Source organism: Aspergillus ibericus, assembly GCF_003184845.1.
Source record: "Aspergillus ibericus CBS 121593 unplaced genomic scaffold BO80scaffold_4, whole genome shotgun sequence".
NCBI lineage: Eukaryota > Fungi > Ascomycota > Eurotiomycetes > Eurotiales > Aspergillaceae > Aspergillus > Aspergillus ibericus.
Genome location: NW_020292102.1, coordinates 931,091 through 953,610, shown reverse-complemented (window position 1 = coordinate 953,610; position 22,520 = coordinate 931,091). Strand labels below are relative to the sequence as shown.

The 22,520-nt window shown below is 53.1% G+C and overlaps 6 protein-coding genes across 6 annotated transcripts; all 6 read right to left on the bottom strand.

Annotated features, from left to right (window-relative positions):
* Positions 1–264: 264 nt before the first annotated feature.
* Positions 265–2,724, bottom strand: gta1 (glutaminase GtaA; the record flags this gene model as incomplete). Its single annotated transcript, XM_025720757.1, has 8 exons — positions 265–343; positions 390–525; positions 575–718; positions 764–966; positions 1,018–1,601; positions 1,653–2,095; positions 2,173–2,465; positions 2,531–2,724. The coding sequence occupies 8 exons, from the start codon at positions 2,722–2,724 to the stop codon at positions 265–267; spliced, it is 2,076 nt and encodes a 691-aa protein (XP_025579456.1).
* A 2,137-nt stretch (positions 2,725–4,861) lies between these two features.
* BO80DRAFT_421772 (uncharacterized protein) lies at positions 4,862–7,254 on the bottom strand. The gene is made up of 3 exons (XM_025718683.1): positions 7,084–7,254; positions 6,864–7,028; positions 4,862–6,803 (listed from the first exon to the last, which is right to left on the bottom strand). Exons 1-3 carry the CDS (start codon positions 7,165–7,167, stop codon positions 5,190–5,192), a joined length of 1,863 nt encoding a protein of 620 aa, XP_025579455.1. The 5' UTR covers positions 7,168–7,254; the 3' UTR covers positions 4,862–5,189.
* A 1,073-nt stretch (positions 7,255–8,327) lies between these two features.
* Positions 8,328–14,531, bottom strand: anxc4 (annexin ANXC4; the record flags this gene model as incomplete). The annotated part of the gene is made up of 7 exons (XM_025721929.1): positions 8,328–8,639; positions 8,695–11,061; positions 11,338–11,342; positions 11,510–11,582; positions 11,626–11,663; positions 12,866–13,941; positions 14,002–14,531. The coding sequence occupies 7 exons, from the start codon at positions 14,529–14,531 to the stop codon at positions 8,328–8,330; spliced, it is 4,401 nt and encodes a 1,466-aa protein (XP_025579454.1).
* Positions 14,532–16,699: 2,168 nt separating this feature from the next.
* On the bottom strand, positions 16,700–18,828 carry BO80DRAFT_398681 (vacuolar protein sorting-associated protein 62). Its single transcript, XM_025717435.1, has 5 exons — positions 18,207–18,828; positions 17,828–18,158; positions 17,716–17,772; positions 17,502–17,663; positions 16,700–17,432 (listed from the first exon to the last, which is right to left on the bottom strand). The coding sequence occupies exons 1-5, from the start codon at positions 18,334–18,336 to the stop codon at positions 17,075–17,077; spliced, it is 1,038 nt and encodes a 345-aa protein (XP_025579453.1). The 5' UTR covers positions 18,337–18,828; the 3' UTR covers positions 16,700–17,074.
* Positions 18,829–19,068: 240 nt separating this feature from the next.
* On the bottom strand, positions 19,069–20,247 carry BO80DRAFT_421766 (uncharacterized protein). The gene is made up of 4 exons (XM_025718682.1): positions 19,966–20,247; positions 19,777–19,909; positions 19,663–19,720; positions 19,069–19,568 (listed from the first exon to the last, which is right to left on the bottom strand). Exons 1-4 carry the CDS (start codon positions 20,034–20,036, stop codon positions 19,249–19,251), a joined length of 582 nt encoding a protein of 193 aa, XP_025579452.1. The 5' UTR covers positions 20,037–20,247; the 3' UTR covers positions 19,069–19,248.
* Positions 20,248–20,818: 571 nt separating this feature from the next.
* Positions 20,819–22,460, bottom strand: BO80DRAFT_373647 (uncharacterized protein). Its single transcript, XM_025716570.1, has 2 exons — positions 22,163–22,460; positions 20,819–22,102 (listed from the first exon to the last, which is right to left on the bottom strand). Exons 1-2 carry the CDS (start codon positions 22,285–22,287, stop codon positions 20,953–20,955), a joined length of 1,275 nt encoding a protein of 424 aa, XP_025579451.1. The 5' UTR covers positions 22,288–22,460; the 3' UTR covers positions 20,819–20,952.
* Between the last annotated feature and the right edge of the window lie 60 nt (positions 22,461–22,520).

Sequence of the window (22,520 nt, the reverse complement as noted above, 5' to 3'; positions counted from 1 at the left end):
TGCTCCCACTCATCACGCGATCAAGTTTCACAATAATCAGTATTATTTGCAGCGGCCTATCAACGAAATTATGTACTTGGCGGCCCCAGGATGCCACTGTTAGCCCACGGCACTAATAACAAGCAAGCAATCAGAGCCCTGCTAAAAATAAAAAGCTCGAATATAAATACGTAACGAGTGGCCTGCACGTCGGATGCGAAAGAATACCGGTTCCACGGAACCAAGAAGGGCATAGTACAAATGAGTATATATACGAACCAAGGATCAATCGCCTTGATTGAGTAGGAGCAAGGCAAAGGCGCCCCCCATAACGGGTCGGGCAATGAAGGTGCTTGATGGGTAGCTAGATAGGTCAGCACAGTAATACAAGGTTGCCGGGGCAGACTCACTCTCCGGTGGTTGTATCGTAAAGGTCAGTCATCGCACGGTTTGTGGGGGTGGCGCTTATCCACTCCGCAAGATCATCGATGAACATGTTCCGCGTGTCGGATGATGCAATTGCAGCAGTGAACATCTCCCAGTCACCTACACAGTAGGTTAGTAATTGGAGCATACCTGAGGATTGTGAACTCACTCTTCGTGTAAGTATGCCGAGTGTCTAGCGGTACTCCGTACTTCATCTGTACAGTGGGGTAGAAAGTACTTTGCATGTCGTACACCGATTGAGGAACCAAGTTCAGGTTCAATTCCCGATCGGCATACAAATTGTAGAGGAGACCTGCCTTCATCAGTATAGGTTGATAAGATCAGACTGGGAACAAACCGTGAGTATCGTTGGAGCCGTAGGCCAACGTCGTGTGCGGAGGGTTCGCATCCTGTGCAACACCCAGAACCTGCCATCTGTCGATGTAGTTATGAGCGATAGCAGTATAGTTGGCCGCGTTGTCAGAGTGATTGGTCTCGTTGCTAATGACAGCCATGGCTTCGATTCCGATGATACCTTTCAGGGCCAGGTTGGTCTGGTTCCTATAGCTAATGTCAGCATCGCTTATCATGCAGGGTCAAGACAGCACATACGCCAAGCTTCCTGCAAAGTCATCCGTCGAGATCTGGTTGGCGGGGTAGATTGCATCTTCCACGAGGTACGCGGTCCATTGGTTGAGCAGGGTATAATGCTCGGAGAGGTAGTCGGTTGTGCTCGCTTTCTGAGCATATGTCAAGGCCATAATGACCATGTTTCCACATTCTTCAAGTGGCATCGCCTCGTCATTGCCGTCCGGGTGGCCTGTCGCATTGGGATAGTTGCTCCCCACATCGTGCATGGCGTACCTGTTGGGATAGTTTCCGGACTCCTGGATCTCAAACAGTGGCTTCAACAGCAGTTCGAGAAGCTCTGGGTTGGTGTACAAAAAGATGGGATGCGCCGGGAAGATGACGTCGACCGTGTTCACGTTTCCATCCGAGGATATCTCTTTCATGAAAAGGTAGGTGTTGTCCGGCGTTCCAACCAGCTGGGTTGCACCGAAGGCTTGACGAACAGTGAGCGAAGTGATGGCCAGATAGTTCTGGCCAGCTGCAGCAATGGAGTCCTTGGATACCTGGTTGTCCAAATCCGAAGAAAGCGAAGAGGATGTCGTATAGTCATTATGGAAGAAGTCCAGCTGGATCGACGTCAGTATAGCTCTCTTGTAGCGATCGGTTCGGCTACTTACAGCATCTGGTCCCGTACTGAAATAGTTGGTCCACAAAGAAGGCAGAATGGTGGTCCCACTGCTATTCCCTTCGTATTGGATTGCGTCAGTCTGCGCCAGACCAATCGAGTATAGAACTCCAGTCGACGACTCAACCGATCCAAGGTCATGAGCAAATGCAAAGATCGGCCAGTTAGTTGAGATGCCACGATAATCGGTGTCCTTGGAGTCACTCAGGGTTCCGTTCGCGGCAAAAGCTTCCCGAACGTCGTCGGCCACTCCCGATTGATAGGTCATGCCTTGACTGTTGCCTGTTGCCCAATACCAGTCTCCCCATTCTCCCTGATCACTGACCTCGGAGAAGGCAAGCGGGGTCTGGCGACTGACCTTGTGGTAGGCGACACCATTATCAGTGACCCCATAGTCCCACGTCGCAGTGGTAGACCGGTCTCCCGACACCCATTCTGTAGCGAGTCAGACAGTTTATCACACCTGGAACGCCGCGGTGTCTGGGCACCAGTATTACAGGAACAGTACTTACCCGCTGAGATATCTGCGTATAGCTGCACATCGTGGGCCTGGCCATCGAGAGATTCAATTTCCACGTCCACATAGGAAAAGACAAGAGATTGCCGCTTGAGATCATTCGGTGTGATGGGAGAGAGGAACGTAATGTTCATGCCCACTTTGTCCGCAACGTTCATGGTGAAGACACTCTTCGTGGATGTGTACTCATATGAAGTCTGATTCACCGTTGCCGGTCCCGGAATTCCCATCCAGGTATACGCATTACCATCAACACGAACCATACCAGCCCAGCCAGTAATCTGACCCCTATCCATAGGGGTGATTTAGTATCCGTCGAGGCCATAGCAAGCAGCATAACTAGGAGTACTTACCCCCAGAACGTTGGCCATGCCCCAGCAAGATACCCACCATTACCTCCATCACTCCCCGCCGACAGCCAAGTGCTCAGGTACGGTGATTTGACAGCCAGTGGCAATGCAGGAGGCCGAGCGGGCGAGAACACGGAGGTGGCCCCGGCCAAGGAGGCCAGAACTGTCAAGAAGAAACCTATGAAGAACCGAGACATGATGATTTGACCGCTGGATACTCAACCCGCAAGCATAGTCCTTTATAACCGTGCTTCCTTTGTTTTTCCCCACCGGAATGACGATGCCAAAATACGTTAAAGTTTTGCAGGTCGGGAAATGTGGCGCCTGGAATGGGCACTGGAATGTCAGTGACGTTTAAAATTCGATGTAGTGATCGATCCCACATTCCAGGGGGAAAGGGGGGTATTTGAAGCACAAAGGCACACTCGGATCGTCAGGAGTCTGGTCAACAAAAAAAAATTTCCATAATCTCCACCACGCTACAGAAATGCATGATGAAAGCACCCCCAGCATCGTCTGACCTGTCAATCTCCGAGTGGAGGGCGCTCATGCGGCCCACATCCATATGTCCGAGAAAAGCAACAAGATGATTCATGGAAGGAAGGGGCCGGTATGAAGGCGTGGCGGAGTGTGATCAAGTCTTACCGAGCAATCTTTAATTTAAGGTATGTAGTAGTCTCGCTGCGATTGCAGGTCAGCCTCGGGCCAGACGCAAATAGCCAACCGAGGCGCGCACGACGTGATCAAGAGAAAGCGCCACTAACTCCGCCGAAATACTTGTGGTGAAATGAAGTTGAGCATTGGACTGGGCCACTAACGAGCGAGAGCGGGCTAGAAGCTATCCGGTCAGACCCCATGGTCTTCATCAACGGCCGGGGAATGCAGGTGACTACCTACTGGATGCGGGCATGAATGAGTGACAATATCATGAGTCCGCGCGAGCAATACCGACAGATTAAACAAGCAACAGGTGACAGGATCTTCCCCGAAGCTAGTACTCCGTGTCGTGAGAGAAGCAGGCAAACAGCCAGCCAGCCAGCCAGCCTGAGACCTGCTCGACTTGAAAAAGGAGGTTGTCTAAAAACGGCAGGAGGCAACATGGCGTTGGAGGGCAATCGATCCTCCCGCCTCTTCAGCGTCCGAAAATACACCTGCAGATCGAAGGCCTGCGGCCGAAAGAGACCTCGGTGGCCGCGGTGTGCTTACCCCCCGAATCGCCAAGTCACCGCCAGACCGTTGTCCCCATCGAGCCATCTCCATCGACCGCGATTGCACGACTCTTTAGGTAAGGGAAGCAGTCGGCCAGTATCGGACTGCTTGGCCTGCGGTGGGAGGGAACTAAATCGGTCAGTGTGACCGACATTTGTGATGGCATCATGTGAGAAAGTAACATCTCGGGATCCCCCTCATTCCCCTGCGTCCAGGAACCGCGAAGTCCACCAGTCAGACGAAAAGAAGGATGCAGGCATGGCTGCAGTGTGACCGGGGCTGACCAGGATCCAGGATGAGTCGGAGATGAATTGATGGGGGGGTGGGGAGCAATCGGATGGCGGCAGTGGTGGCACGGATGATGGCTCTGGCTTGCTGCCGGGGCCCTCGCCAGTACCCAACCCTTTCACCAATGCAGGTACCACGCAAAAGGAACCCCTCCTTTACTTTTTCCGGCTCCAGTCGGGTGCAGAAACTAGTACGCGCGATCTCACGGGCAAAAAGCAGGTCATCTCACCGATCGTAACAATTACCCGAGGTTATGGAAAGACCTGGAGATTATCCGTGTTCTTCTCGAATCCTGTGTCATCTTGGGGGGCTGCTTGCATAAGGTGCAGACAAGCCTCGGATCAGTTTCAAAGACGATGGTCTGGACGTTCCGCGTACCACAGTCCGGGGGATATAACTCGAACCGCAGTGGATGAAAAGGCTCAGCAGGGGGCTAGCTGTCGATGGGGTTACAACAAAGAGATACTCCGTCGATAGTGTGGGTGGAAGGCCTGCTGCGATAGTCCGACCCACCGGAGATACCAACTACTATGTATGCACAATGTACATAGTACACAACACCTCAACTAGTTAGAAATGCTAGGCAAAAGAAAGCACAATACGACCATTGTGCTACCCTCTGTCTCACTCCCCACATAAGGCATCGAGTAACCTCCATCCACCACCCAAAGATAGCTAAGAGTGAGACATCCGCAACCTTAGATTAGAAGATTGGAAGATAGATAGCCTCCGCTCTTCCGATTGCGCAATTCCATGAACCCATGACGTTTTCAATTCTTTGTTAGCTAGAGACCCCTAGGATTTAGACCCCCATGTTTATTCGAACGTGGAAGAACGGTGCTGTCACTGCTGTGAACCACGGTTCGCCTTTCCATGGATCCATGCCATCGGCTCGGTTGATACTATCTATTATCTAGATACATAGATGTGCAGACCGCCATCTGCCTTGCTTCGACGGAGTACATCCACAAGAACTGGGATTCCTACCAGTGACGAATACTTTACCGCAAGGTGCATCCCCCTGTCTATTCTAATGACACGACATTCTCGAGGCTAACTGATGCATCTCTCCATGAAGACCAAAGCTATATACAAGAATCATGCGACTTCTACATCGTACAAAAAGCCATCTTTTCTCTGTGGGTCGCCGACCGTCATCACGTCTTTAATCAGACCCATTATCTCGCAAATGGCTCTCTTCCATAGGGAAACTCTCTTCCGACGGAACATGGCGATAGGTCGGTGTCTGCCGGCGGCGGCGGAGCACCCAAAAGACAGCCAAGAGAATCCCGAGAATAGACGACCCGACCAGAATGAGGATGAGGAGGCTTCCGAGCCCGCGGACGACCTCGTATGCCTGGGAGAGCGCGCCCACGAGATCCTTAGTATCAGCATCCGACAAGGCAGAATGACTCAGAGAATCCCCGCTGGCCTGGCCCTCCTTGTAAATGGTCGACGGATTCATCGGAGCGAGACCTTTGGACGACCCTACGAAGCCAGCAGTCTTCCAGTTGTCAGGAGTCTTGGTGCGATGCACGGCGGAGGTGCCCATCACATTGCCCTCGTGGTCGATGGCCGCGACCGACACCCAGTCTAGGAAGCCGTGGGCGATGTACATGGTTTCGAAATCGGCCTTGTTCACATAACCGATAAGCACCGGGGCTCCGCCATCATACGCCTGGGCGTAGAAGTTCCAGCCAGCCACATCCGTGGCACCATTCCAACTCACGTGGAAGACGGTCGTCAGATCGTCCTCATTGGTGCCGTATACAGATGCCACCAGGTCAGGGGGCGCGCGAGGCCGACCAGTGAACTCGGACTTGTAGGCGCGGTAGGTTGAGAAGCGATCGGACGCAAACCGGGCAGTCATCAAGACCTCGCCTTCCGGGGAAAACTCACTCTGGTAACCTTGTTCGCTCCAGCCAACAAAGACATTGCCGTTCGGAAGAAGCTGAACATTGCCGCGCAGTCGTGATAGCTGTCCATCGGGACGGTTATAGCGTGCGATCAATCGGGCTGTCATCGGGCTGGCTGCCGTATCCAGCTCCACGAATAAGGCCGACGAGACGGTCTCATCCGTCGTGATCTCATCTGAGGCATTGTTCAGGAAGGAGATGATGTGATGCGTTCCGTTCGACTCGACAAATTTAACATCGTGCTGCTTGGAAAAGACAAAGTCCTGGATGAAGTTGCTCTCTGGTCCCCCCAATCGCCACATCACCCGGCCATCTACTCCGGAGATCATATAGATCGTATCCGTGAACCGCATCGAGATGATATAGTCGCCAGCAGCATTCTTATCCACCGCGTTCATGTGCACGGAATCCCATCCGAATGGGCCCATCGGTTCATCCCACGTATGGAATCGGTCGGTCTCATGCAGGCCCAGGTGGTCGGCCGAGTCCCATTCGAACAATGGAGCTCCCGTGGCCAGATCCAGCTCTGCAAATCCCCCCGTCAGGAAAAGCCTCTCTTCCCCTGGATGACCCACATCAGTCATGTCAAGCATTTTCGACTGATACACGCAGGCCAGTGCCGATTTGGCGCCGTCGAGCACTTTGAACTCGTGGACATTGAATTCCCAGGTGTTGGGCAACTTGAAGGTCTGCGACTCGACCTCGTAATGCTGACTCAAAATCACACCGCTTCCCTGGACCGTTTCGTCAAAGGACCGCTGCGCAATCAGGGATAGGTGTGGCTTGTCGTCGATATTGTGGATCGCCTTGAAATCGAAGACGTTTCGGTTGTCGAACATGGGTGATCCGGCCCAGATGAGAACCTGGTCGCCGCGAACGATTCAGTTTTATTTGGAAACAGACCGCAGTGGGGGGAAACTTACGCCATCTTGATCATAGATATAGGGTCCGACCTGATACTGCAGATACTTGCGTGTCGGAGTCTCCGGGTCAATCAGACCGTACGGAGCGACGAACCAGTAACCGGGACTCGCCCGGTCTCGATTGTGGTGGGTGATTTCGAATTTCAGGGCCCTGACTTCGGGGAGCTGGGGCGATCATGAGCACGCGACAATCAAGCCTCTACCGTGAGCAGCCACTCACCGTGACAAAGGACATAAGATCCTCATCTCGGCGCTGTGCAAATGCAAGTTGCCAAAAGAGCAACGCAAACAGACACGGATTCATGATTCATGGAGGGGTAAAGAGTGAACCTCTCCAGCACAGGCAACGCCGAACGAGAGGAACGGAAGCCAAGGAAAGGCGGAAAGGGGAGAAGGCAGGAAAGAAAAGGGAAAAGAAAGATAAGCCATCCCGGAAATGATCGAGTCTGATTTGCAGATGTCCGCCTTACACGGAGGCGCCCAGCCCGCCCAGCGTGTCCGCGTCAGGAAGGATATGTTGAACTGGACCCGGAGATCGGCCAAGGCCCCCGAGGATGGAACCAGGAGGACGCTAACTAGGCCCTGGCCTATCCCAACTTTCCAGACACACCTTTTCGTTTCAGCTCCCACACAATCTTGCGTCTGGCGATCCAATAGGGGAGAATCGGCAGCAAAGCAAAAGTTGTCTGCCATCCCGCGTCGACCACTAGATAGGCCTGGTGGCTGACGTTTGATCATGGCCACAGGACAAGAATAGTCGTGCAATGGTCGGGATTGGCGGGTGGCTTGCTCCGATTACGTATGCCGCTAAAGTGCTGGGTCCGATTATCGATATGCAATTCTACGGAGTACTGCCAGTGAGGGAGAGAGCACCAGGTCCGCATTGGCAGGGTCCTCAGGGTTCTCAGCTAACCACCTCTCCCTGAATGGGGGCTGTCAAACTCGGCTCGGTCGGCGGACCCGCTCATGATTGACTGTCCCCTTTCTTGCCAAGAGATCCTCGATCTGGGAGGGAACCGTGATGCACACATGTTTCCCCGGTGCGATTCATTAGTGGTGGTCCAGTCGCTCCGAAAGAGAAACCACCAACTTAGGTTCTGAGTCAGCCCCTGAGGCAAGACTCGGCTCTGGACTCTGGTCTCAATGGTCTGGGTCCGGGCCAAAACCAGGCCACGGCCGCACTAAAGCAAGCTATCTCCACGGTGGATGCGGCACGCGGGTGCAATTCGCAAGGCTAAAATTTCCTGGTTCGCCAACCAAATCTGATCATTTCAGTCCTGTCGCACTCGATTTCAGTCCAGTAACTCGTCAGGCCAGCACCATCATCATCATAATCATCATTATTCCTATCGTGGTCGTGGTTGTCGTTATCGTCATAACCATCATTACATACGCTCATGGCGAAATGACATACAGGCCCCCGTTCCCTCGTGAAATGCCAAAATCACCGTGTGGAAAGCACCCTCAGCTGCGGCTGGCCAGGGCTTTTGAGCCCCGGGCCAGCTCAATGCAGAATTCCCCCCAGTCGCTGCCTCCACTGCTGGTCAGGACCTCTTCCGCAATCGCATCTTCCAGTCGCTGGCCGTAGCGCCGCCGGAAGTCGCTCTTCACCCGCTCCAGGTGTCGCGGCTCCCAGTGGAGCCGGACCAGACGCGAGATCAGGAGCTCCGACCGCTCCTTGCCCGTCCGAGACTCGCGAAGGGCTTGGTGCAGTAGCAGAGCATCCCGCATGGGCCGGTTGATGGCCCCGTTGAGGATGTGTGCGAGGGTCTCGCCCTGGAGGCCCAGTTAGTGGTCCGCAAACGTCAAGGGATGGGGACGGGACACATACCACGAGGTTTTGAGACTTGCCTATCATGGCCTTGGCAAAATTGTGGCCATACATCTTCTCGTAGGCACGCAACACCTCCCGCAGGTGCGAATCGCTGCGTCGGACAATGATGCAAATCATCGCCGTCTCGCCTCCATGGGGCGTGACCAAAGCTCGATGGAGCTCGTCCACATCGTGATCCACCAAATGCATGTCGATAGGATCGCGCTCGCTCTGGCGATTCTCTTCCAAGGCAATGAGCACCGCTATGCGGAACTTGTCGGCATTCAGCTCGGCCTTCATACACTTCTCCAGGCTGTTGTGGTATCGGGAGTCCCGGAAGCACTCCTTGATCTCGCGGATCTCGCTGTTGGTGCGGCCGAACAGAGACTCGATCAGAAGTTCGCGCCGGGAGTTGCTCGACTGGTAATAGCAGTTCGCCCAGAACGCCTCCGACTCCCAACGGCCAAGCGCCGTTGCATAGCACACTTTGCCAAACGCCCCATTTGCCAGCTTTAGCCGGATATGCTTGGCTATGTTGACACCCTTCCCGTGGAGCTTCACGTGCTTCTTATACTCCTTGCGTAGCTCCAAGACCTCCTCGCCGGTTAAATGCGGCAACACGCGAATCAAAGCCTTGTTGTCGGTACGTGTGTGTGACAGGGCTTCCTGAAGCATCCTTGCGTCCGGCTCCGCATCGTAGAAAGTTACACGCTTGCGGCTGCTGCCGGGGGTAATCACAACGAGAGACTCTTCCCCAGCGGAACCCCGCTGCTCGTAACGTACGCGGCTGCTCTCCCTCTTCGCCCGGTCGGTAGTCAGTCCCTTGCGGTCTTTCCCATCCCTGGATTTTTTTCGCCTGTGCTCTCGTAGTCCCCCGTCTGACTCCTCTCCCAGAAGCTCCATGTCGGATATATCATCATCCAGTCTGGGAACAACGACTATAGGTGACGGCATTGGAGAGATAGTCTGGTACGTCCCTTTGTAGGGTTCTAGCATGGGGCTGGCAGGCCGATGGCTCGGGTCAGGGCCAGCGACCGAGAGGTTGTTGGCGGAAGAGACGGAGTGACTATGCGGACGGCTTGTGGCTCGGTTCCCGGGCGTGATCTCGACGTACTGAGGTCCGCTGTCCGAACGGGTCGTTGAAGGCTTGGAGAATTGGGGATTAGCAGAAAACTTGGCATCAGCGTACTGTGGCTCTTTCGTTTGGCTAGCATTAGTCTTGGTGGAATATTGCGGCGCTGCCGAATGTGAAAGTGGTTTGGGTTGACTCTCTTTTGCGCTCTTGGAAGTATACTTGACATTGGGATCAATGTGTGCATATTGGTATTGAGGCGGGGCAGCGTATGGTGTTTTAGCGGCCGCGTCATTCGAAGCAGTGCGCTGATGGGTTGAAGCCACTGGAGTATATGCATTGCCACCGGGCATCGAAACTGGGCGACCACTCCACGATGCATAGGAATTCTGCAGCCCCTCCGGCGTCACGTAACGTGTGGAGGAGAAGGCTGCTGCGGCGGTTGTCGCAGGTACATCTGGATGACTGGTGGTAGGAAGTGGAAATGCCCCAGGCATGGTTTGGCCTTGCCCCTGCGACTGCGGCGGTACAAAGCCCGGCTGCTCACATTCCGGGATAGGCGCCCAGTTGGATTGAGCAGATGACGCAGGATGACCTGGGTACTGGGACGAGCCGGGCCTGGTGTGAGCAAACTGAGTCTGTGCCGTATACTGGAACGGCTCTGGTTTCGCGTAGCTGGGGTGGCTACCTGTGACTTCGTCTTTCCGAGGACCTGCAGAGCGCGATGGCTTATTACTGTCAGATGCGTGGCCGTTCAGGGCCCCGGACATCATGGCGCTATCGCGACCCGCAGTTTGGGCACGAGAATTGCCTGTAAACCCATAAAAGCTACGCTCTGGGTCTTCAGGAAGATCACCGTATGCCAGCCCATCTTCGTCCGAATCTGAGTAGGAGGGGTCCGAAGAGCTGTCGTAGTGCACAGATCGACGGTGAGGTGAAGAGGGGTACTGCTTGTTATCGCGTCTTGCTCCTTTGCTGTCGCCCGAATCGGAATGGTAATAGTAATCGCGGCCATGTTCAGCTCGCAGGTAGGGTCCCCGTCCATCAGATTGGAACTCAGGACCGGTAGGTCCATACCGTAAATTGGATGGATGAGGGCCCCCTGGACTCGCGCCTCTGCTTCGGGATCTAGAGTGTCGCTTCCCATCCGCAAACTCAGAGGCGAGGTACCTATGAGTACTTTGGCCGGTCGCTTCAGCGGCGGAGGGAACGCGAGGGTCGCGAGATTTGGAACGCTCGCGGATACGGCCGCTTGGAGACTTGGAACGGCCTCGCGACCGTGGGTCGCCAACGTGGAGTGACATGGATTGAGGCTGCGATAAGTTCGACAAGTGTGATAAGTGCGACAAACGCGACAACAGATGGCCCACCAAGAGAGGGCGGGATAGACGGAAGAGTCGCGGTTAGACGCACAGAAGACACTAGTCAAGGTTATCAAGGTTAAAATTGAAAACGGGATTTAAACCAAGAAGACAGCCTAGAGGAAAGGGCCAGGAAGGAAGAAGAACTACCTAGCAGAGAGAGAGGAAGAGAAGCAGACGAGTGACACTGCTGGTCGGGCGTGCGGCCAAGGCTGGAGGGAAACACACAGCAACTGATCATCGACGGAATCGCGTCGAGTTCAGCTGAGCTGCGCTCCCAGGCGCGGGGCTGCAGGGCCACCCCCATCGTCGTGTCCAGTCATTCTGCTCCGAGACGCCTTTTCTGGCTTTCCCTCAAGAATCAGTCACTCGAGCACTTCAGCGCCTCTGGGAGCCGCACTCTCCTGCCTGCAGCCTTGCGAGCACAACACTGGCCCACCCAGCGCGGCAGTGTGCAACGAATATCCACCGGTCTCACGAATGACGGCGCAGCAAAGCTTGGGGTCCAGAGTCCACATTCCCACCGGCTGGGCCGTGAGTCAACCCGCCCCTCTCTGCCTCGGTTTAGTGCTCGTATATCCTCCGCCGGCACCTGGACGGAGCTACGAACCTTTCGCGCAACGGGCGGTCATTGGCTGTCGCGAGCTCGGCTTGGCCGATCCGGCGTCTTCAGCCTTCGCGCGAAGGATCAAGGGTGCAGCAACCTGGACATGGCGTTGGGTAAGCTGTTGGTCGCCTTCCACTGGCCCTCTTACTCTACAGGTGATGCAGGTAACTAACAATCAAACTTCATGGCTACGGGAGTGCCCTTTCCGGATCCGACTGGCCAGAAGCGAATGATCTGTTCTTCCTTCATAGGTGGAGACATGATCGACAGGACAATTCAGACAGATGAAGCAGAGCAACGCAGAGGCAAGCGGCAGTCCCGTCGACAACCAAGTGTCTAGGGCTGACTCACATCTGCCAGGGTCGTTGACTGGGAGACACAAACATGGGTGCCTGCGCGCAGGGAACTCAAAAGACTGGGCAGTGGCTCTTTAATTCTGACAAGCTGTGGAGGGGGGAAAAAGCTGGAGAATACAAGGGGATGGAAGAGAAGATAAAGGAGGACAGCAGTCAGAACAAGACGCGGGGAAGGGGAGACACAAAAGAAACGGATAACTAGTCCAAAGCAGCCATATGCTGCGTTGGGCACACAAGATTGGGCTTGTGCGGATTAGAAAGGCACGGAAACACCGAAATTGATATCACAGGTACGGTAGGAATGGAAACAAAGTCTCACGAGAGTCCATAGAGAGCCACACAACTCGGAACAACAACAAAATTACATAGGAAATCGGGCGCTTCTCTCAACTAAGCTCTCGGGACAAATGCGAAAGGCAAAATACGACGTCCAAGTCACGCGGCTTTGTAAAAGATGAAACACGAAATGCTGAGGCGCTTCGCTCCTGAGTTCCGGAGCCCATTAAGAGCAGACAAAGGGTATCGGTTCTTTCCATTTTATGAATGGTTTTCGGGCATGGTTCCCAACTCTTCTCCGAGAGGGCTTGCATAGTCATTGAGACAAGTCGGCATTAACGTCGTGAGTCCGGAACTACACGTAAACCCGCGGGTCCGGGACGATACACGGGCGCGACCGCACGCAGCAAAGGACGAAAAGAGGCGAAAATCAGTTAAAGCAGACGGAAGAGAAGATGGTTGGATGCTGAGGAGATCCTGAAATGATTGCAGGCTGCAAGTCATTACCGGAACCGACGCACATCTGGACCCGTTCTACCCGTAAATAGCTTCTTCTGGGGAGCAACACTAGCAGTAGCAACATTACGGTTCAGCCGGCTAGTTCTCCACCTTTCGTACCAGACCACACGGCTCGCTTCCCGAAGGTCAGGCCGCCACTCAGTGAAGACGGCCTCCTTGAGTTTGAGGAAATCGCAGTGCTCGGGGTCATATGGATTAGCGAAGCCCCACGGGTACTTGCGTCCAACGGGCTCGTCGCCGGCTTTTAGTGAATGGGGGTCCGGAGATAGGGTTGTGAAAGGGATGTGTTGGACAGCAACTTGGGACGCAGAAGACTTGCGCGTGCTCTGACTGCGTTGGGAGGGCGAGCGTGGGACGCCGGCCTCCTGCTGGTCCGCCTCTTGGCCTTGCGCCTCTTCGTCCTCATCGTCGCTCTCGGAGGACGTGTAATCTTCTTGGTCATCTAAAGCAAGGATCTCTAGAGGATCGATATTGGCTTTCTTCAAGCTGTCCCAGACCGCCATCCTTAGATAGGCCATGTGGGCTGCGGTGATTGTATCGGCCTTGCTGATGACCGGGACGACGGTGGTCTTTCCTACAATGGTCCGCAAAACCTGTACATCAAGGCGCTCGTCGAGGACTCCAATGACGGGTGTGTCAGTTGGTCTCGGAGTCCCCTGTGCAGCCCGCTCGGCAGCCGCTATGTTCTGATCCAAGCGCACTGGGTCCAGAATCAAGAAAGTGCAATGGATATGAGTGTCTCGGGCTCCGGGTGAGCGGACAACCTTCATTTCCTCGCTCAGAGTTTCCTCGAATTTGCTCTCCAGGAAACCCGTCACGCCGCGTAATTGGATGTCGACGATATTCTTTTCCAGTCCTTGGGAGTCCCACAATGTCAGACCCACCCGCTCACCATCGATCTCTGTTTCCAGATAGTGGGAGGTATAGCCTTCGTTGGCGGGAGATTGACGAGCTTGGTGTACAACTTCCTCTGGGAGGCGAGAGGGGTGCTTGTGCGGCGGCAATTCCAGAGAACTCTTGAGGAAATTGAGGAATGAGGTCTTGCCTGAGTTACTGGCGCCAATAACAAGCACACTAGAGAGCAGGTAAGCACTTCACATCGCCCGGTAGTCGACAGTAGAGAATGCGACTCACTTGTATGGGGTTGGGTCCTTGCGCCGACGCAGCCGACGGGGGTTGTTGACGGTACTGACCGCACTGCTCGCGTAACTATAACGCCCGCGGTGTGTCATACTCTCTGCTCGTGAATAGGGGTCGTTGGGCTCTGGGGCAACAGGCGTGCTTATCGTGCTGCGGGGCACGGCTTGTTGAGATGGGGCGGGCTGTCTCGAGAGAGCAGCAACAGTGTCCTGGCGCTCATCGCCGCCAAAGGTCTCAAGAACCGGAGCCGGGGAGAGGTCTGGAAGACGGGGTGGTTGCTGAAACATCATGGATTCGCGCTGACGGCGAGCGTCGTCCTCTGTTGGCTGAGGCTTTGGCATCTTCTTGCCGTTTTTGCTGCCAGATGACCTCCTTTCACCTAGGATTTCTATGGACTTAGAGCGACGGAGGAAACCTAGCGACGAGGTTCTGCGTTGATCTTTGGTGTCGGTGACGACAGGAGGGACTTCTTCGGAAGGCTGAGTCCGACCCGGGGTCCGGGGTGTTGGTGATGCGGTTGCCATTGGTTTTTATTCTGGGTGGCCCTTCCCTTAGTCCCGTTATCACTCGACTGGCTGTAACACAAATGGGGGGATTTGCCAAAGGAAAAAGTGGGGACTCTGGGAATGAATCGTGTCTCAGATATAGACGGCCACTCTCGTGCCAAAGGATCAGTCACTCTAGCGCACTCGCTTCCTTTCGAGCTCGATCTTGAAAAGGAAGGCTCTGGACGGGTCAATCGATCAAATCTCCTAACCAAAGCCAACCCAAAGTCAGTCCCAACCCAGATCACTCCTCTCGGAATCGGCGCCAGCAAGGTTATGCTGGGGATCGTGCAGACCTCCGGGATGGGCGCAAGTTTATGTTCTTCGGGTATAAGGTAGGTATGATCAACGTACCAAACTTACACGCTTATCCTGAAAACAGTCGCGTGTTCCTCCTCCTTTTCGTCAACTGTGGCACAACCGCCTCGCCTCGTCCACTGAATTGATTCTAATTCGAAAACTAGAACGGAATACTCGACCACCGCGACAGAGTCAATTCCCAAGGTACGGTTGAAAGCGCACCGAGTTGAGCGATCCCAGTATCGACATGCACAAGCCCAGCAAGCGATGGTCGATTAAGCCCACGTCACCTCTATAGAGCGGCGGAGGTTGGTATTAAGAACAAACGTTGGGTCTGTCCGGTGGCTCAGGATCCTACCAGGGAGAGTCGAAGAGATGCCTGCTCACAGCGTCCGACCAATGCGGCGCATACAATTGAGATAAGATCAATAATCTCAGAAGAAAAGAAGGATGAGAAAGGTGGGAACAGAAGGACACGGCACAAAAGGATGACGGCGCTGGCGGGCAGATGATGATCGACCAGTGAGAACGGAGAACAGGCGATGCTTTCCTCTCTCCGGACCGACTTCATACGCAAACAAAAGCTCAACTAGCTCTGCCCGTCACGCTCGTTGGGGTCTCAGACCTTGGTGAGCTCGCCGACAACCTTTGTTTTCGAGCTTTCGCTCTCTTTTTTTTTTCGTGGGGTATTTTTTTACCCTTTTCTCTTTGTCTCTACACCTCGTCGTCTACTGGGCGGAGAAGAAGCTCGGGAAGCTTTTTGAGCTGGATGAAATTCAGGGGCAAAACGGCAGCCGGCAGGGGAGCTCGACCTCTCCCATCTTCCCCCACTCAGCAAGCCCTCTAAATATATTAGGTTAGTAGTTAGGTTGTTTCTAACTCCAGACTCGGTCTAGGGCCGAACGGCTAGCTGGAAAGTTTGGTTCTCACGCTGGAGGGGCAGGTCGTTTTAGCGATTCCAGTCACGCCTCTTCCATGCACTACGACTCCTCGTGCGTCGGCATAACCCGGTGGGGTATATAGGGGGCCGAAGTCAGCTTATGTGGAATGGGGGTTTGCATCACGACTCTGCTTTGTTTCGGTTGGAATGCCGATAGCAATTCCAGAGCAGATTGAAAAGGCCGATCAGTCAATTTCCTACGGGCACGACTGTCTGAATATTTATGAATGATCATCCCAACGTTCATATCTCAACGCTCGTGCAGTACGGGATCCATTCAGGTTTGGGGTATCCGGTGGCCTAGAAGTTAGACCGGTATCTATCTACTAGTATCTGTTCGGTAGATACGGGCTGGATACGCCCTCATGCTGGCGTCAGGCGGTGATCAAAACTCCATCCACACGTGGGTATCCCGTGCTGTCGACTGTCATCCATCCCTTGAGTCCACCAGATTGTGGTTGCATAAGGCGTGCATCCATTCCTGTTGTCGTCACTCTTCAATCATCGCTTCCCCAGCATACTGATCGGACATGGCTGGCTGCTCCAACATGCGACCGATAAGCATTGAGACAGGGGCAAGCAGATACTGTACGAACAGTTCAGCACGCAGTTCTCTCTGCATTTCCTCTCTCCAATTGCTCTAGAACACACAACTGCCCCTTTTCTTTTTTTTGCCCTTTGTTAGTGCGGGGAGGCGCTCTCGTTCGAGAATAGCCCCAACATCTTACGTGGTCGGGTATCAATACGGTAAAGTAAGCCCATCAATGACAGCAGTGCAATCCCGAAAATTACACCTTGCCCGCTTGCTTGTCCCGACCAGCCCCTGAGTTACTATCGGACCATTATCAGGAACAGCCAAACCCAACCAACAAGCATAGCGTACCTAGTGGAAAACATTTGGGGCATTCGACCATAAGCTTCTGTAGTACAGACTACTTGCCTCGGGTCCCAAGTTTGCTCGCCTTGGTCGTATGTACTGTTTCAGCTGAAGTGGGCAAGTTGGTCGCAATCAAAACATCAGATGATCATGTCTAAGGAATGACTGAGACCAAAAGTACCTATCAGTATCTAGTATCTACAGCATAGCACTCACATACGGAGTAGTATAGCCTGTTTACTCCGTACGGTGCCCCAATCTCCACAATCCACATACCCACACCCCTCCCCCTTCTGATCGTCAGATTCTGGGTCCGTCTTCTCAACGGTTCAGTCGTGCTATCTATCTATTTACCTACCCATGAGTCAACAAACGATATAATATGATATGTTCATGCAGGAATCATCACTCGTCCGGCCTCTCGCTCTCATTCCAGATACGGAAAGGCAGAACAACGCATGGACTGCTTGGACACACGTTCGACCGTACAAGTTGTTTGAATTTTGGCCCGTTCGGGCCCGCAGTGTATTTCGCTTGTCCAAACAGCTCCGGACCTCCCGGCAATGCGTCGTCTCCCCACTGCCCGTTGAAGTGTAGCCAGTTGACTGGGTACCGCAGGTCGTAGGGCTGGAACGTCTGGCTGGATGCGTCGAAATTATATGCGTATGCGTTTGCAATTGGATCCCAAAGTGTTCCTCTGTCGGTGTAGTCCATTACCGGTCCGACGGGGAGGTTAAAGCGAGGGATCGTGTGGTCGTGGGAGCTATATGAAGAATGGATTGTCTCAGTGCTGTTTCACTCGGGGAAGTGCCGGGCCATGTTGAGATCATACCCGGGTACTGCGTATACGGCATGGGTGCCATTCGCAGAGTATGCGATCGGTCGTTTGCCTTTCTTTTCCGTTGCGTCGTAAGTGAAGGCTTCGCCTCCTGCGTGCTGGCTGTACCAGAGTGCTTGCGGGATTCCGTTTTTGAACCGAATCATATTGTGCTCCCTATTAAGTGTTAGTTCGGATATGGGAGCCCGGATATGGGTGTATTGCGCACCAGTCCCCGATGTGATTTCCGAATTGCATGCCCAATACTGTGTTTCCTTGGTTGTACCTTTCATTTGTTGAGTATGTTTTAACACTGGCCTTCGGTACTTTGGATCACTCACGCATAGAAGTAGAAGTAGAATGCGTCTACTGTCCCGTCTCCGTGGTCATGAAGGATTATTGTCGATGAGACAGCGCCTTCTGTTTTGCCATTCGCATTTGGTGTCACGCCATGAAGCCATCTTGGCTGTGGATCAGCGTCAATACCTTCTTTGGAAGTCAGGTAGACGCTGGTGTTTCCCAACTTGTTCAGGCTAGCCAGGTTATTGAGGGTTAGTGGTGATGGTGCTGCCTTGATTGTTGTCCAGTTCACCATTGGGTTCGTATGTACAAGCTGTTGTCCGATATCAGATGGCATGTACGTCTCCTTGCTATAAAGCCAGACAAGCGGTGCTCTCTGAGAGTTAGCATATTGTAACTGGATGTCTTCCGATTGCTCACCATATTCCACCACATAGCATGGCAAAGCGGTTGTGGTTACATTGAACGGGACTATCGTCTCATTATCCTTGGTCATTGACAAACGTAACTGGAGCATAGTAGAAAAGAACTGCAATATGAAGGTCCACATGTTGACCAGTCCGCTAGCATTGATATCTGTATTGGGCACGCGTATAGTGGCGTCCGATGAGATCAGATTGCAATTCCAGGCAACAGGCAGCAGGATGATCCCTATCAGTATCCCAAACAGCGTACCAGCGTAGTTATATCGCAGAGGTGTGTCTCGGACGTAGAGATATGAGGCCCGCCACACTGGGTGATACAGCGTGCAAGTCAATGCCTAGCTGACCTTCTGACACCTCTCATAATGTCAGTCATTGTCGCAGCCTTCTGTTCAACCCTCACTTAAAAGCCAGCCTAGAGATCGTGGCAGCTGATGGGGCTGGAGGGCAAATCATTGCTTTTTCCTTAGCCCCGTGTCAAGTACAGGCTGCAGAAAACGATGTCACCCGTTCGTGATCTTCATTGCAGGGATGCTCCCAGGGTCCGGAGCATTCTGCATCGATATTCGTCTCGAATAGGTCGTTGCGAGATAAGCATGATCTCAAGCGGTGCGTATGATGGGTTCTTGTTCGAGATCAGGGAGGGATGGATCGTCCAGGTCACACTCTGTTGGGTGGGAAATGGCCAGATCCCGTGATGCTGGCTGTAGCCAGTTAGACACCTGATCCCCATCCCATGCTGGATTCCTTGCTTCTGAAACCTTCCAGGCATACGGAGTACAACCTTCTCACCGAATCAACCTTCCGGTATCCTTATGCATGGTCTCGCATAGTTCATGCAAATGAGTAATAGCTCGATCAATTCACTTCTCCCTCTCATGTCCAAAGATAATTGTATGCTAATACGTTATTGGATATCATAAACAGTCAAGCCTTTCCAGCGTACCCTCCGATTCGTCGAAGTTATTCAGAGCCATATCACCACACCCAAGATCCGCCATCACGAAGTTCCAGTACGAATCAATCATAGAGTACCACGCCTACAGCTTCTCCCCCGCCGCCGCCGCTGCCTTTTCAGCTTCAAGCTCCTGTTTCTTCTGCTTTTCCTTCATGAGTTTGAACACCCGTAAATCGAGAGGAATTCTATCACCCAACCAGGTAGCACGTTGTGTGTGATTCCGCTCTTCCTCGGTATGTACCGTATTCGGATGGATCAAAGCACTCAAGGGGCCCCGATTGATCACAAGCCAAGGTATAAAGGCACCAAACTGTTGAGGTGTGAAAAGATTGACCTCGAACATGGCCACCGGGTGAGGCCCGATTGGTCGGTCAAAGAAGTCATAAATTCGTAACTCGGGAACTGCTCATGTCAGTAATGTTGCGCATCGGTAGATACTCGAGATTCGACCACACTAAATGCCCGAGTACTTCGAAGAAGAGGGGTAGCCGCTCACACTCGCGCCTTATTCTCTCCCATAGGGCTCTCGCAAAGGCAACTTGATCCGGATTGTTCTTCAATTGCGCATGTCAGTCGGAGAATCACGGTGACTAGGTACAGGTCAACCAACCTGATAGTGATAGATATGGATATCGAAGCCCCCACGGCGGTCCTTGGAAAGGGGGTCCGGGAACTCATCGTATGCTTTACTTAGAATCCCATGTTGAGGATTTTTCAGGGACTTTCCATCTTCGGTTTTCTCTCTATACATCACTTGTTAGCCCTATCCCATGTCACTCCTTCATCTCATCTCACTTACACAGGAAGCGGATCCAACCCCTCATACCCCTCCAGTGGCCACGGATACTCAAATGCAAATTGATCCGTCATTGCGGGCTTATCGGATAGCGTCTGCTCCGCGCGTGGATAGATGCAACAACCCGGTTGGCTCAAGATCGTTAAAGACCTTCCTGTAGACTTATCGCAACCTAGGCCCAGCTGCAAAGTATAAATCTCAAGCTCTTTCGTGATCCAAGCGTAGTCAGTGATCTAAGAACCCTCCGTCCTCATCCGAGTCCCTACCCGACAAGATATAAACACGAACATCCGCTATCGGATACCGGAAACCCGCACCTCAATATATTACTATTACTACGTTCAAAGCCATCCAGATGTCTAATATCTTACCAATCATGTCTTGGATCGTGTCACAAGTATTACCATATCGTCGGGATCTTGGCCACTCATCTCCCCCGCCGATGAGGCCATCATTAGATGCTTATGCAATGGGATTGCGAGATTCCGCACTTGTGACTAAAGTGCGGAACGGGAGGAGGGGTCTGGCTTGGCGGGGAAAAGCTGTCGGTAAGTAGGTAAATTACTTGTACTTCGGAATATGGGACGGTTTTTCTGGAATGGTACAGAATCACGAATGTTTGCATTCGTATTTTCTTGTATAGAGATGTTCCTAATTTAATAAGCTGGGAATTGATCCTTATTGGCTGCATAAAGTCACGATAAGTTAGTTCATTGAATCCTTCGGGAACATGTCGGCAGAGGTAGTATGATATATTTCCGATCAGGATAAAGGTCACTAATTGACCCCACTAGCAATATCGGAGATGGTTTGCAGGATAATCTGTGCTTAGTTGTCTAGTACTCCGTAGTAAAGTCATAATGGGCAGATACACAGCACGTAGCCCGTATCAATGGATATCATCGTAAAAATAAAGTGGCCTATAGAATACCGGGATGCTGAAAGCCCACCACTTAGGTAGACATGCATATACTCCCCAAACCACCAATGCTACCAAGAAGCCTTAACATCAATATGCCCGTCCTCGTCGACAAACTTGCCCCGATCCCACTCTCGACCCTCGCCTTTCTTCGACCACTTCACGTCCTCTAACCTGCCCTCTGAGTCTTCTCCTGGCGTGGAGGTAGTGTTACTCTTCCACCGGTCTACGAAGTCGTTACTGAAGCCAGCTTCCCGCAGCCTCTCCTCGCCTCTCTGCTTCCATCGAGCCCGATCACGCAGCGCTTCGAGAGCAAGTTCCCAGTCATCATCGCCATTCATTAAACCTGGGACGGGCCGGCGAGTAGTCCTGCTGCCTGCCTGCCCGCCATCCTCCTCCAAGTGCACATCCGTAGTGGGGTCGTAGTCGGGCGCAAAGTGTGCATCAATGTTGCTCATGTTGGGCTTGTAGGCACCTCGACCCCGGGAACGAATCGGCGCAGGATAGTCATCATTATCATCTTTCGCCGGTAGGGGCCCGACAAGGTCTTCTAGAGGATCCGACTCATTATCCGAAGGTGAATTCTCCGGGGGCGGCGCACGAAGCGGCGATTGCTCTTTGAGTGATGTTGTACGGTGCCTTTTAGAAGGCTCCTGTCCACGAGAACTCCTGTGACTCCCGCGCTCACGATCTTTATTCCTGCGCCTGTCAGAAGCTACCGGGGACCGGGAACGGGATCGCGACAAAGAATCGTAGCGACTGCGATACCGTCGGCGACGACTGCGAGAATCGGCATCCCGATCCGCTGGGGATCGGCTTCTAGACCGGGAATACGATTGATTGCGACGACTCTTCCTAGAGTATCTATACCGGTCGTCATCGGTATCCTTAGCTTCGCGTCTTCGTCGGCTCCTGTGTGATTGGTCCCTCTCTGTAGATACTGAACGACTTCTATGCCTCCTCCGGTGAGAGCTGGATTTTCCCTCGCGATCTCGCCTCCTATCGTGCCGCGATTCCCGATCGTCTGATGTACGTTGGCTGCGACGCTGTTCGCGTTTCGCATCTTGCGACGAAGAGGACGATGCTTGGGTCTTCAACTGTCGCATTCGCTCCCGGGCCTCCCGTTCTTCTTTCCGTTTCAATGCTGCATTATGATTGTCTGTTTCTCGGATGATATTTCGGAGGAATCGAGTATTCGGTTTAGGAGCGGCACCTGTAGGCCTATAGTAATGATGCGTCAGCTCGATCGCCACCAGCTCTTCAGCAGAGGAAAGTCGGTACCTTTTGGGCATATACGCTTCTAATCCATGCGCCGAATATTTCAAGGAGCTATCCCGTGCTTCCCGTGCAAGGACCTGTGCAACATAGGCATCGTCGCTGGGGTCGCCGACTGCTTTGGGAGGCATGGTGTCGGGTAGTGGCACTGAGGGTAATGCTGGGGATTAAGCAGTCGCGGGAAGAAAATTATATCATATTAGGGTCTAAGATTCAGCAAAGAGCCAAGTCTTCGAATTGCGGTATCCAATCGAGTATATCGAGAAAAGAAAATGGCCTCTCGTCGTTAAGAGTGGGAGTCACGATACAACCGGCGATATTCACTGTCGCTGCTCACCGGTGACTTCACCGCCCGGCCGATAAA

Coding starts and splice junctions, on each gene's coding strand:
- BO80DRAFT_421772 (XM_025718683.1), bottom strand. CDS start 7,167: ATGAATCCGTGTCTGTTTGCGTTGCTCTTTTGGCAACTTGCATTTGCA. Junction 7,029..7,083: donor ATCTTATGTCCTTTGTCACG/GTGAGTGGCTGC, acceptor TGATCGCCCCAG/CTCCCCGAAGTCAGGGCCCT. Junction 6,804..6,863: donor ATATCTATGATCAAGATGGC/GTAAGTTTCCCC, acceptor CGCGGCGACCAG/GTTCTCATCTGGGCCGGATC.
- BO80DRAFT_398681 (XM_025717435.1), bottom strand. CDS start 18,336: ATGTGGACCTTCATATTGCAGTTCTTTTCTACTATGCTCCAGTTACGT. Junction 18,159..18,206: donor ATGCTATGTGGTGGAATATG/GTGAGCAATCGG, acceptor ACTCTCAGAGAG/CACCGCTTGTCTGGCTTTAT. Junction 17,773..17,827: donor TTCTACTTCTACTTCTATGC/GTGAGTGATCCA, acceptor AACAAATGAAAG/GTACAACCAAGGAAACACAG.
- BO80DRAFT_421766 (XM_025718682.1), bottom strand. CDS start 20,036: ATGACGGATCAATTTGCATTTGAGTATCCGTGGCCACTGGAGGGGTAT. Junction 19,721..19,776: donor TCCATATCTATCACTATCAG/GTTGGTTGACCT, acceptor GCGCAATTGAAG/AACAATCCGGATCAAGTTGC. Junction 19,569..19,662: donor GGAGAGAATAAGGCGCGAGT/GTGAGCGGCTAC, acceptor TGACATGAGCAG/TTCCCGAGTTACGAATTTAT.
- BO80DRAFT_373647 (XM_025716570.1), bottom strand. CDS start 22,287: ATGCCTCCCAAAGCAGTCGGCGACCCCAGCGACGATGCCTATGTTGCA. Junction 22,103..22,162: donor GAAGCGTATATGCCCAAAAG/GTACCGACTTTC, acceptor TCATTACTATAG/GCCTACAGGTGCCGCTCCTA.